Source organism: Hordeum vulgare, chromosome 2H (genome assembly GCF_904849725.1).
Source record: "Hordeum vulgare subsp. vulgare chromosome 2H, MorexV3_pseudomolecules_assembly, whole genome shotgun sequence".
Taxonomy (NCBI): Eukaryota; Viridiplantae; Streptophyta; class Magnoliopsida; order Poales; family Poaceae; genus Hordeum; species Hordeum vulgare.
The window spans coordinates 608,642,558-608,656,753 of NC_058519.1; the positions used below are offsets into that span (position 1 = coordinate 608,642,558).

Here is a 14,196-nt window from a genome sequence, read left to right on the forward strand (position 1 = left end):
ATCCATAATTGGTTTGGCTAGCCAAATTACGGGTACGTTGTTTGAGATGCTCGTGGTACTTTAGAACGGTCACTGGAGTCAGGAGCCGTATGTGACGTATTTGCACCCACGCTAAAATGCTCCTAATGAACAGTAAAATCGAAAAACATTAAAATAAAAATTTAAAAAAAGCAAAAAAAATTTGTGGTAACCTTTGTCAAATGTTCTATTTGCTTGCAAAAATGATCATAAAGTCTTATAGCATTTTGGAGCACTGTTTTTTCTTATCCATGACTTCCAGAATTGTCGTTTCATGATGAAAAAAAATTAAGCATAGAAAACTTTTGTCAAAGGTTACCACAAAAAAGAAATTAAGAATTTTCTAAATGTATTTTTTTCACTTTCTTTTGATTAGCTCATTTAAACTCAGGAGCAGAAGAACAATTTCGGAGTCAGAATCATCTCGTCCTTCCCAGAAACGAAATGCACAGCCACTACCAACCATCAAGCCAACATAAGCCAAAACGAGCCTGTGCAATACGTTGGTTTTACTTTTACAGCCATGGTACAAAACGAGTTTCTCCAATGCAAGCGACGTTTTGCAGGTAAGAGACTACACCACGGGCTACAGCTGCAGCGGCTCACTTCCTGCCATGGCCTTTACATTTCTTGGATTTCTTCTTGCTCTTGTGCTTCTGCACCGCCTTCTGCGAGGTCGAGACGGTGGGCGCTGCTTCCTCCTTCATTGGTTCCACCTCGTTGCTTCCTGCAAAGTCAGGTTCATTGTCTGAATATCCAGTCCGTTTGACCACTCCATCAGTCTGCGGCTGGACATTCCTCCTGGCATCTTCTTTCATGGACGCCCTTGCGGAGGACAGAAAGCTGACGACCGTCTCCAGTTTCTTCTCACCATCTCCCAATATCGAGTATAGATCCTCCAGAGTCACGCAAGCTGTCTTCTCCATCCTGCGCAAATGGTAAATTTTCAGAATATTTTGGGGATGGCCTAGTCATGTTTTAAGAGATGTCACTCATACCTTATGATCTACCAATTGCAATTCGGCATTATACTGCCATCAAGAAATTTAGAGTTAGCATTAATTTAGCATTGGCTTACCCGGCAAAGCATTCTTCGAATTCACTGAGGATGCGCCTGATATCTTCCAACAGTTGTGCATCAACCTTTCCTGTAAAGCCTGTTTGCTCCATCCATCGAACAACACTTCTAAGGAATTGAATAAAAACCCTTGCATCTTTCTGCAGAAAATCAGCTTTTAGAATGGAGTGAAGCAAGGGGACAAAGTGAAAAATAACAAAACAAGCACCATAACATGAGACTCGCCTGGGCTTCCTTGTTGGCTTGAAAAATCTCAAACTTATCCCAGAAGAGAGTATTCTCATCACTTAAGTCTATTTCACTTGTACTCTCCGCCTTATTGGCTGGTACAGCCTTAGGAATGTTTTTGTTACCACCAGACTTTTCAGGCAGTGTGGTCTCTTGCTTTACAGAACTTGCCTCTTCAGGACGAAGAAGAGCCATTACCTTCTGAACATCACCCAAATCTTCTGTGCTAATCATATCAGCATTTATATTTGGGATGTTTGCTATGTCTTTGGGTGACCCCATAACTACCATACGATCTCCTATTGCAGCAAGTGCATCAGCAAGCACTCTTCTGAAGTTGCCCGGCGTGCGAGACCTCATTTGCAGGACATGCACAATCTTACGAGAGAACTCCCGAGGTAAATCCTTAAAGACTCCACACTTCAGAAGAATATTTGTGGCCTCATAGCAACTCCCCAGACCATCATGAGTTAGGATCAGTGGATAAAGTGTAACCACTAGTCTCAACAGGACTGCAGTGTATGAACAACTAGGAGTTGAAGTCTTCTGTACCCACTCCCAGAGCGTACTCTTGTTTCTCAAGATACTCATAATTGTTTCAAATATGAAACGCCCTGATAAGAATATCGTCTCGTCAAGATCAGGATCTGGGCTCGAATTAGATACCAGGCAGGTGTCAAGGTAAACCTTGCTGGTACGGCAGTCCAGCATATTGAGCAACAGAGATTTTGTGCCGTATATACAACATTTCTGTATAAGGCACGATGAAGCCAAGAAACCAAGGCACTCCATCAGACCCACATAGCATATCGGGGATATGTAGTCCAGTTCATTCCTCCACATCACACCATTGTAGGTAAAATTAAGAGCAGCCCTAAAGTTCTTGATCAAGTAGGATCTATCAATACCAGTATCAAGAAATCTCTTCAAATGTCGGAAAAAAATTGCCCACTCAGAATCATTGTCGAGGTACTGTAGTAGCCTTGAAATGAGCACATCGTCCAAATGTGCTGCATGAAGCAGAAGCATGGTTGTCCTCCCAAGATGCCCGTAAGTCAAATTTTTATTTCTTGGCCGAAGATTTGCACCAAGGGAATCAGCGATCAAACCATATGAAGCTGGTGAGTCAAGTATATGCAAGAGGCTCCTCGTTGCCCCATCTCCCCAGACAAGAAAAACTAACTCAAAAAAGCGACGCTCGCACAGAGCAGAGAAGCTTCTTAACTTCATGGTACTTTTCGGCATACTGAACTCTGGCTCTTCCAAAAAGTTAGCTATCTCTTTCATAATAAGGGTAGTTCTCACCAGGGCATATGAAGATGCCGGATTTGGATAAATTTGAACAATGGTCTCCAACTTCTTAAGTACACTCAAACCAACAGAAGACAACTCATTCATCAGGAAAGACTGAGCACATGAGTGACACTGAAGGACATCCAGCCAACATCTGTTGCCATCTTGCTGCAAAGAATTTCTGCCTGCGTTAGAGAGCCAACTTGAATTCATGTTAAGCACAACATATCGGTCATCTTCACCATCTTTCCTCAACCCAAAGTACTTAGAGCAAAAATCTTCATACATAACTTCATAATCATTTAATTCTGGACCATCAGTGTGGTGAAGATGAGATAGTACTTCGATTATGATTGACTTCCAGTGATTCCAAGCATATGCTAGAGTTTGGGGTGATATCTGGTTACGAGCAACCATATCATTACAATTACTGTCATCTTCAGATCCTGGTCCTAGTTCCAAATTATATTCAGAGGCTTGGGACTGAAGATGAGACTCAAGAATCGAACGGGAAGCAATAAATTCAACGAACAAGTTTCCACATTTTCTGCCATCAAGCAAAGTACAATTTAAACTGGGAAGAGACCTATCCATATCTGACAGTGAATCAGCTTCCAGGCAAGCAAAGCTGTAGAAGCATTCAGAGACCTTCTCTGCCATCTGTTTGGCCCTTGCAAGCAACCGTTCCTTCTCTGTGTATCCTTTGGGAGGCCACCCTCGACTGTTTGAAGACCAGAAGGAATCTACAGTGATATTGAGTAGGAGAAGCCTCGTTGCATCCTCAAACAGATCTGCCTTCTCGAGCATGTCTACCTCCAGCAAGACATCCCCTTTATACTTTGCCATTCCTGCAGCTTCAAGGAAATTACCCTTTTCCATCTCTAAACTGAACAGTTCATCAACAAGATTCCTAGACTTTAAGAATGCCCGCACATGATCCATAGAACTGAAAGCCTTGACAAAATGCATCATATGCTTTATGTCACGGCACACAAAATAATGTTGAGCACAATTTTCAAGATACGTCTTTCTGATTGCAGAAACCTCTAAGGATTTTGAATTCTCAGGCAAATGGTCCTCCAACTGTTGCAGGAACTGCAAGCCAAGATTGAATAACTGTTTTCCTTTCGAGCACATCAAGAAACATTTGGTGTAACATTTAGCTTTGAAGTACACTTCAGCTGCATCTGACCAGCTTTCAGTCATGGCAAAACAGTCACCAGCATCCTCCAGTCTGGAAGAACCACATTTTTGCATATAGACAATACCTATGGCAGTGCAAGGAAAATAGTGTTTAGTCAGATAGAGCTGCGTGGAGTGTGATGAAAAGACCTTAAAAATGTTCAAAAAATTAAGCCCTTATACGGTAACTCTCCTTGATGCCGTGTGGTGTTGTGCTACCTTCAGTGCGGCGTGTGTGTGTGTTGGTGTGACTGTTGTCGAACGTTGTGGCTTGGTGGTTTGCTTTATTTATAAAGCGGGGCGAAAGCATTTTTCGGTATACGTTAACTCTTTTAGGAAAAGTGTTTAGGAACAACTTGTTTGATAAACGTTATGGAATAAAAGATCTCTTAAGTATGGATACAGATTGTATATTATGGAGAATTAGCAGACCTGCTCTTTTGTAGTCACCTAATTTGATATAGCAGGTAGCAGCTTTCTCATGCATGCCTATGGACTCATAGATTTCTGATGCTGTTTGCAACTGAGCGTTGCCCTTCTCCAAATTTGAGGACATGGCACGTTCAGCAGTTGCTACAAGTCCGGCAGCTCTTGCCCACTTCTCTCTGTGTGTATCACCAGCTTTTTCGAAACACATTGTAGCCATTTCAAATTGCCCTTCATTGAATAACTGCAAGAAAAAAGAGCACTTCTAAGATGGAATAACAACTTCAAAAGAGAAGTACGCTAAAATTGTAAGTAGGCATGCACAATTACACCTCTAGAAATATTTCTGTATACATAGACCATTTGTCATACAAAAAAGTCCATGAATTTCAGGAAAATAAAAGGTCAAAAGAGGTAAACTGGTTTTCCACAGCAAACTAGTAAAGATCACTGACCTTTGTTCCCCGTAGCCTCCAATCATCAGCACTGCTTCCTGTCTGCATTGCTTGAACGAGGGTAGAATCAAGTAATCTAACCTCTACAAGACACAACTTCTTCCAGTAGTCAAACATTGGTCGACAGTAATCATCTGTACTCTCACATATCCACAGCCTTTGCCTAGTGCGTGTGATTGCAACATAGAGTTGCTTCAACTCTGAGCAGAGAAGATGATGCTTGCTTCTGTCGAAACCCGGATGAGAGATCTCTTCAGATTGTGCTATAATATCTTTATCTTTCATGTAGCCATACAGAACTCTCCATTTGTTTCTTAAGGGCGACGAGCCAAAGAAGTTGTACAACAGCACATCCTACACAATGTATTCAAAGTAAGAATACTCAAAATCTTATAACATGACATTTAGCAGTCCTTTGGCAAAATGGACATAAATTTAGTGAACTTAGATGCTCATACCTGAAACTCAAGGCCCTTACATTCAACAATGGTCAAAACAAGAGCCTGTTTACCAACAAGATCAACAATTTGTTTTTTGGTAGCATCATCACGAACTAATATGACTTGCTCAGCACCAAACCCATGCATGCTACCATGCTTACTTTTGATTTCTCCAAATATAGTCATAATTGCATTTTCATCATTATCAGACTCCAGCAGCACGGGTGCTTCTCCATACACAAGGCCAGTCTCTGGATTAAGCTTGTCAACACTTGACGGGAAAAAGAAGTACAAAAGGCTCATGATACTTTGTGCCATGTGAAGGATGCCACAATGTGTGCGGAAGTTTTGAGTAAGTTGGAACATATCAGAGAGTTTGACTTGCTTTCCATGTTGACGTCCTTGATTAAATGCTTCCGTTTCTGAGAGAAATGCAGTATAAAAAAGTGAACGAATATCTTCAAACCTGAAATCGATACCCCTTGCTATAGTCTGTGCGGTGTCACCAGCAAAAAGGAAGCCTTCCTTGAAGTTCCTGCAGACGTACTTAAGAAGTGCTATTTGTGTCATGGTTAGATCCTGCACCTCATCTATGTAAACGAAGTCCAGTAGATCTCCATTGTAGCCCTCGGATACAAGACTAGTGTGAAGGCTATTGACAAAATCTGACAAATCAAACTCTCTGGCAGAGGATTTCATACTCTCATAATCAACAAAAATATTGTAAATCCTATCTCTCTTCTCACTGTTCAGAGATGAAAATCTTTTATCTGAGAGTATCACATAATCTTGTCTTCCAAGCTTGCTGATATAAGGACTGCTTGCTTGATATCTACCCTTTATATGAGAAACTATTTCAGTGAAGACAGTGGATGCGTCAAGGTTCTTGGTCAGGTCTGCATTGAAACGAGGCCAATAGGCAGCAGCAAATTTCTCATAGGTAACTTCCTTCGATTCAATAAAAGTTTGCAGCGCGCGAGAGTTTGAATGCCCTCTATCAATGCTAGACTGCAGTTCACCATAAAACACATCAAAAAATGATGTCCGGCATGTTCCATCAAGCATCATCAAGAACTTCCGATATGTTATAGTAAGAGGATAATGCTCATGAGGTAGATTGCTAAAACTGTCAGGTATATCTGTAAACTCTTCCTGGTCATCAATGATGTCATGCATGTGAAGAATGCTAGGCTGATCAGAGACATCACCAGAGCCAAACCTACAGGTTTGAAATAACTTATTAAGTAATATGCGGGTCATGGTTGATATAATCATATAACTAACAGAAGAATCAGTAAATATCATTTGAAACTAGTGACACATGGGTGCATGCCCGGCCCAACCAACCATGTTCAAGGACTCGCCTACGAAGAGGAGTTCGTGGTTACCGTTTCTTTCAATACAAATCGGACGAGGGTTAATCCCCATAAGTACAGTGTTCTTTATAATTATTCAATTACCCAGAGAAATGTGCTTCATATGGATAAAAATGTTAACCCTTGAAAGGGCATGACAAAGGAAGAATCTAAAGAGTATGAACTTATAAATACAGTACCCCCACTAGTAAAAAGAAGTTATAAGTACAGTAGAATGGAGTGAGTACATTTAAAAAATATCTAGGACCAACTTGCACACATATTTATGTACAAAAATAATGTTGAAAATGCTAAACACGTGTAAACTTCAAATAGGGCTCTAGTTCAACAGACTTACCTTTTAAGTCCAGAAATGTGATTTTTTATGGCTGAACACAACTTTGGGCTTACAGTGATAAACACTTGTTTCACAAAACTTTCTCCTGCATTCCTCAGTGGCACAATATTTTTTTCATCAAGCCCTGATAAATAATCTCCATCCAAATGTAGACCTTGGGAGGCAATCAATGACTGTTGCTCTTTCTGAATCAGTTTCATTGTCAATATAGTTGTTTTTCCGGTGCCTGACCTCCCAAGTATAAAACTAGTGAGCGGAAATTGGATTATCACCTTCTCTTCATCAGTTAGTTCAAAGGGGATATCGATTTCAGAACCATCAGAAGCTGTCAGCAAATGTTTTGCCACTCCAGATGATAAAGAGTAGAATTTCATCAGCAAGAAGCTTTCGCGAACTTTTGAATTTTCCATAGCATATGATGTATCCACTAGATCATGCTCTTCCTGGGCATCAACTCTGCAATCCTTCTTATAGCGAATAATATCATGCTCAACATCCCAAACCATCGGAACCTCCAGTTTCCTGCAAACCACCAAAAAAGGAGGCAAGGAATTAGAAGAACATTATTCAAAATAATAAGAAGAAGAATGTCTACAAGCAGCCCATTCAAAGCATAACTATTTATGAACAGTTCAATTTCAAGCATCAAAGGTAAAAGAATCCTAGGAACAAAGGATGCCCAATAAAAATGACCAGCACATACCCGAGGGTCTGCACCCCTCTGCAGTGATCCAGGTAATCATCTGTGTACATGGAAAATACGCTCTCAAGACGTTGAACGGTTCTTGCAACATGTTGTTGTGACAGTAGGTCCCAAATTCTTATTATCTGGATATACCTTCCTTCACTTTTCTCCACGTCAGTACTCCAAATAAGATGAAGTTCCCTGATCTTGTATACTTTTGCAAAATTGGAAACACCAGGTATATCCAAGTTCCTAACTGGCGTCCTCCAACCACCGCCAAGTTTGATAAGCTTTTGGAGTATTTCCCTCCTGAGCTGTGATGATTTTAGCTTGGTGAAAGACTTTCTAAACTCGTCGCTAACAATGACCTGTTGAATTTACGAGTACACAAAATAGAGTCTGAGAAAGAATGAACTCAAGAATGTATCAATAGGTATGTTCTTTTAAAAAATTGGGAGTTACAAGATGGTCTGTAATCTAGAGGAAAAAAATCATATATTGGCATACCATGCTGCAAAGTAGCACATGTCCCTCCAAATCTTAATTACAAGCAGCATAACAGAGACAAGCAAACCACAAGGATTATTCCAAGAAGTAGACACACATTTGTTCATGACCACACACAAAAAAACATGTTATAAAGGAACTGTATATCAATAAACCCAATACTCCCTGATAACAAGCAGAGTCTTATCAGACTATTGTGCGTAAATGTGGTTTGCATTCCAATACATTAAATGCACATAACCGAACCAACTTAAATTTTCTCTTGAGCATGCATCTAAACATGCTACACAAAAGCGCAAAATGGAACAGCCACCCTAGGTGAAGCCAAGCCAACCAACAGACGAAAAAGTTACAATCTAAACTACCAGCAAAAAGAAAAGGAGGTAAATAAACGCACACGTAGAGGGAGCACACAAAAATATGGTCAAGGTCAAACTGACTAACATCACTATGTTACTTACCTTCCATCTGGTATTTCTGAAAACAGCCGACTCAGCATTAAGAAGATCCTCAAGTTCATCAAGATCTTGCTTTACTTGCAAAACCAACTTACATAAGGATGCGTCATTAGTAGCATTGAAAACACATTTACGTCTTTGAGCATCAGAAACAAGGTCTGTCCAGACAGTTCCACTTTTGTACAGTGTATGAGCATTACCAACAATCCAAAGACAGTGTCTGCATCAAATAAAGCATCCATTAGAAAAACAATATTATCAATCTGACATACTTTGAACAGTAATAAAACAAAGGACCGGAAAAAATGCTCACTTTGCCCTGGTAAGTGCAACATTTGTTCGTTGGTTATCAGCAAGAAATCCAACAACTCCTGACTTGTTGGATCTAACTGTTGATAGTATTATTATATCATCCTCTTCTCCTTGGAAACCATCAATAGACTTGACTCGCACATGAAAGCCATCACATGTGTCATATTGTTTGCCAAGTCTACCTTTAATTGCATCAACTTGAGAACTATATGGAGAGACCACACCGACACTGAGCACTTTGCCCATACTTTTCCAACCTGCAGAAAAAACTAAACTGCTAAGTCTTTATTGAGCTTTTGGGGTCGATTTTGCATAAGGCAGGTGAGAGAATTTTCTTTAGCAAACTGCAGTTGATTCTGTATCAGCTTACTGTTGACATAGCATTACTTTTCAGCTCTGAAGGTAAAAACAAATACCAGTAAATTAGTACATGTAGTGGCCAACAACTCTTAACAGAACATGATGTCTTCATATCATCTACTTAAAGTTCTCAGTTTAGTAAATAAAAATGTAACATTATTCTATTAAACAGGGAAGTGGATAGCAGTGGGCTTGCTGACAGACATATGTAGGGAATTGAATTTTCATAAGCCCAGATTGATGGAGTAAACAAATCAAAAGATATACACAGGTAACAAACTGATTGTTGAACATAAACTATTACAGTGATCACCTTTCTATCATGAAGGTTATGCAACATGTAATACAAGAAAGACCCTATAAGCTTCTAAAGATGCATGTAATACCACCATGCATCCGGGTTTATTAGGCCCCCTTTTTTTAGGCTAAAGTTTGACCATCAGTTTAACTAACAAAAGTAAACCATATGTCATAAAAATTATACTATGGGAAAGCTCTTTCACATACAAATCCAACAGTATACTTTTTCCTATCATATAATTTATACTCCGTTTGGAAATAACTGACGTGGTCCACGTCAGTTTGACATGGTCCTGAACAGAGGCAACATTTTGTTAGTTTTATACTCCCTCCGTCTCAAAAAATTTGTCTTACCATTGTTCAAAAATGGATGTATCAAACTACTAAAATATGACTAGATACATTCATATCTAAATAAATCTAAGACAAGAATTTTGGGACGGAGGGAGTAGATGGTCAAAGTTTGACCCAAAATACGAGGTGGGGGGCAATAAACTCAGACGGAGGTAATACCAAGGATACTGAGGCAGGATATTAAGGTTGGAAGAAAAGATAAGATTCAGCTAACATACATTTAAAAATGGTTTGGATCAGGTGCAAAACAACAGCAACTTCAACCATGTTTCTTCGACTGTTTCCTGTGCCTTCTTTATCTTCCCTTCCATCAGTGACGTTTATAAAAGTGTAGCTATCAAACGGGAAGCATGTATAATCCTTGTTATAGCTAGGTGACAGGACATTTGAACCATCTAAAATCTTCCTCTCATAAAACTGAGCATTTGGAAACAAGCTAATAATAGGATTCATGCGATACTGTATATTCAGCAAATGTTTATCGAATCCCAACATAACCAATCTCCCAAAAAGACTTGTACCAAAGCCAGCTTCTTTGCATACCTGAAGATAAACAATGAAACACAAGAAGTAGGATTATCATGAACAGGTCCAGCCTGTTTCCGAATGAAAGGTAAGAACTAAGATTGTCATGGATCAGTCTACCATAAACTTATACCAAATATCAAAAAAAAAAAACTCACACCAAATCCAGCTTCTTTTTTTAGCCACCTAAACTGTTGCATAGATTGTCTTACCAATCAAACTTAAAAATATATATGAAAATTACCCAATGCAGCCATTTCCAACTCAATTCTAAAACTTCATAGGCTTAGCAGCGTTAAAAAATCAATTAAGGTAAAATTTTATTTTTTTAAGAAATATGTTATACAAGACATGCATGATTACTAGTGTTGTAGAGACATGCACCAATAACTAAAAAGTTGTTGTCGCATTTTAGCATTAGGAGTTTGTAGCCAACTGCACCGATGGCTGGATGACACCATATAGTTGATACTTACTTGACTTTTAACCATTGCACTCAGCTGACAGTCATCTCCAACCAAAACAACATGCTTCAACCAATGCAAACGTAGAGGGATCACCAACTCACACTCCCGCACTTGAGCAGCCTCGTCAACAATTAAGACATCAAGGGGTGCAATCTCCATGTGATGCAACCGGTAAGAGCTAGAGGTAGTACAGAAAAGAAGTGTAGCATTACGTATGCAGTAGCTCTGGACCCAGTTTTTGTCTACTCCAGTGGGTAAATTAAGAGAGTGTAGCAGATCTTTAAGCAATTTAAGGCATGAAGACCTTGCTCCGTTCAGTTCCTTCTCAATAGAAGATATAGACTGTGCACAAACAGAGTTTTCAGTTGACAGACAACCAAGGGCCCTTTTCAAACACTCTCCAGTCAAGTCTGCATTGCACAGAAGGGTCCCAAAATTTTCCAGCATATTAAGCAATGAAGATATATTTATGACACTATCACGAGAAAAGCACCTTCCAGGAAGGTGAACCCACAAATTCATTATGCATCTTTTCAGAGCTACTGCTGTGGCATCAAATTGTTTCTTTATGAAGTCCAGAAAGCTCACGGGATCACTATTTCCTTCATCTTCAAGAAGCATATCATAACGTGACACACAGTCATCAAAAAAGGATACCATCGAAGCTATTCTGTACTTCCATCCAGACAACGATGAAAAGCACTCAACAAGGTCGTCCACCCGAAAATCCAAGAAAATTTCCTCAAGATCATCAGTGATGTCCATGTTATACTTGTTCCCAAACAGCAAGACATCTCCAAGAGAAAAGGGTAGACCATTTTCATCAATGTGCTCGTTGAACTCCTTCAAGTTTTGAAGGAAACGGGTGCAAACTCCAACGACAGCAACATTAGTGGGAGCACAAGTAAGAGTTCTGCATTTCACACACGCCAAAGCCCATAGTAAAGCACTAACAGTCTTTGTCTTTCCAGTACCTGGAGGACCCCATATAAGCTTCAACAGGTTCATATGCCTACATCGTACAGCTGAGATCACAGATTCAATAGCGTCCAGTTGCGATTGATTAAGTTTGATTGATAGTAATTGCTCTGTCAGAGAAGGCAATAAGCCCCCATCCTGTTGAACACAGATACCACATACATCATCGCCCTGCAACAGACCCAAAAATGAGGAACTCAAAAGGTTAGAGACCAATACATACTGGCAAAGAAAAAAGCAAGTAACTAAAACACAACTATCCAGGTGAACTTACCAAATTTGTTGGGGCTAACAGTGACTTGATTACTGTGAAGTTGTTATCCATGTGCGTGCCAAAGGAAAGCGCTTTCCATATACGTATATTTGTCATGATATTAGTGACAAATATTGCATGCCTGAATTTACTCAAGTCTTCTTCTTCCAAACCAATATCCTTTGCAACTTTAACTCTGAAACCCTTCTGGTATTCATCATCCAAAGAAACCTCAGTAACCATTGCCAAGCAATACGTCACACCGTAGCGGTTAAGGTCCTCTGCAGATTCGGGTTTCAAGCTAGACAAAATGAATATATCACCATTCCTTGCTGTATATGCCTCAGTGGAAAAACCAGCACCATTGTCCCAAAAGTCCACATCCATGAAGTATAATCCTGATTTTCCTGCTACCTCCATGGAAAGTATTTTCGACGAGGGCGCTTCATTGATGAGTTCAAGGCATGAACACAGATCTGACCTCGTTTCTTCAATCAGAGGTGGATGATACGATTGGAGATAGTGATCAACTGACTTGAATTTGCAGGGAATAGTCTCAACCTAGATAATAAGGGTATAAATGAAAATATGGTTATAGCTAGCAAAAGATTCTTTACTAATTGCTTGAGCACAGAAATGGCATGCAATTAATTCTGGCATCAAAACCTAGCAGAGCAGCGCTATGTGGTCAATTTGATCTACGCCAAGATGAAGCAAGGATAAAATGCAGGGCATAAGCCGCTCGTGTCCATAATCAGCTTGTTCAAAGACAGAACTTGTCGTAAAACATACAGTAGTAGTTTCAAATCTGTGTCACCAGCATACAGAAACATCTGATAACTCATACTACTACTAACATCGTGTTATCTACAGTTTTCGGAATGGGGCATTTGTCGATTATGCTACGAGTACATTATTAGCATAATTAGAGCGCTTGTGTTTTCACGATTATGAATTATGAATCAGCCGCGGCTGGCGCCAAACAAGCGACAGCAGCATCCAATTTCCTGAAGCAGAGGCTGCACGGACATGCCGACCGCACCTGCCTGACGCGTGGCGTCCAGATGACGCCTTCAGTTGCACTTGCACGGTACCGACGAGACCAGTGCGCTACGGGCGACTAGTAGTATTCAGTCAACGGATATCGGAAACCTAGCATGCATGCATATGCACGCCTGGCACGCGCCGCGCGCTCCGGAGTCGGTACGCGCGCGCGTAGATTCGAAAGGGGGGGGGGGCAAAAATGGATCAAGCTGGCGACCGCGGAAATCATCGTCCGGAGTTACTGGCGGCGGCGACCGAAGGGTTTATGGATCGATGGTTGACGGGCGTACCTTGTCCCTGTAGAGGCCGTCGTCGTTGATGTCCCGGATGGACCAGGAGAGCACCACGTCCCCCAAATCCGCCTCCGCCATGCCGCCGCGCGCGCCGCCCTGGCCTGCCAGTCACGCGCCGGCGCCCGAGCGGACCGCGAGCGGCATTCGCGAGGAGGAGGACGAGGAGGAAGGGGGCGTCGGTCGAGGAGTACTCGTCGCTCCGAGTCAAAGGCGGCGGTGGGGTGACTGCTGCTGGAAGACGGGGGTTACTGGTGCTGCTGGGCGGGCGGAAATCTTGTGAAGATGCTGCTGCGTCGCGTCGGGAGGCTTTTGGTTTTGGGGTTCTAGACTTGCTTGTAGGGAAGGAGGGAGCGATCAATGGGATGGGATGGGATGGGATGGGTCGGGCTCGGGCTCGGGCTCGGGAGTCGGGCCCCTTTTTCGCGGGGAAGGTAAACGGGGACGCCGCGGTGAATGGACGGGCTGCTGCGCGGGCGCACGGTTCGCAGAGTGGGGGAGGTGCCTCCGGTTTTACCGTGTGGGGCTGGTACGGTGAAGTCGTTCGTGGTGGACTGGTGGTGGTCAAAATTACAGGTACGGTGAAAACGTGTCTCTCGGTCTTGCCTCGTTCCTCCTATTTCCTCTTCCCGGTATCCGGGGACATCCAATGTCGTCCGATTCACTGTCCGGTCGCGGATGTTGTCGGTCGTGGGCGTAGATATGGATCCGGTCATTCATTTAGAGCAACTTTAACCCGCGCCAAAGGCTCATTTTGTTTCACGCGCGTTTCAAGACTTTCAACGTGTCGATTCATACAAACGCGTGTTCTTTTTTTTTTCGTTTGTGAT

At 41.5% G+C, this 14,196-nt stretch overlaps 1 protein-coding gene across 1 annotated transcript; it reads right to left on the reverse strand.

Annotated features, from left to right (window-relative positions):
- Positions 1-335: 335 nt before the first annotated feature.
- LOC123427749 lies at positions 336-13,481 on the reverse strand. Its single transcript, XM_045111867.1, has 14 exons — positions 13,367-13,481; positions 12,054-12,593; positions 10,811-11,950; positions 10,028-10,352; positions 8,797-9,052; positions 8,487-8,703; positions 7,537-7,886; positions 6,834-7,355; positions 5,139-6,339; positions 4,681-5,034; positions 4,232-4,469; positions 1,322-3,885; positions 1,097-1,236; positions 336-945 (listed from the first exon to the last, which is right to left on the reverse strand). Exons 1-14 carry the CDS (start codon positions 13,445-13,447, stop codon positions 621-623), a joined length of 8,253 nt encoding a protein of 2,750 aa, XP_044967802.1. The 5' UTR covers positions 13,448-13,481; the 3' UTR covers positions 336-620.
- Between the last annotated feature and the right edge of the window lie 715 nt (positions 13,482-14,196).

Excerpts from the sequence above, each read along its gene's own strand:
- LOC123427749 (XM_045111867.1), bottom strand. The coding sequence starts at position 13,447 with ATGGCGGAGGCGGATTTGGGGGACGTGGTGCTCTCCTGGTCCATCCGG. Across the intron at positions 4,470-4,680 it reads GGAGGCTACGGGGAACAAAG|TTATTCAATGAAGGGCAATT; the intron begins GTCAGTGATCTT and ends TTTTTCTTGCAG. Across the intron at positions 946-1,096 it reads TTCGAAGAATGCTTTGCCGG|GATGGAGAAGACAGCTTGCG; the intron begins GTAAGCCAATGC and ends CCATTTGCGCAG.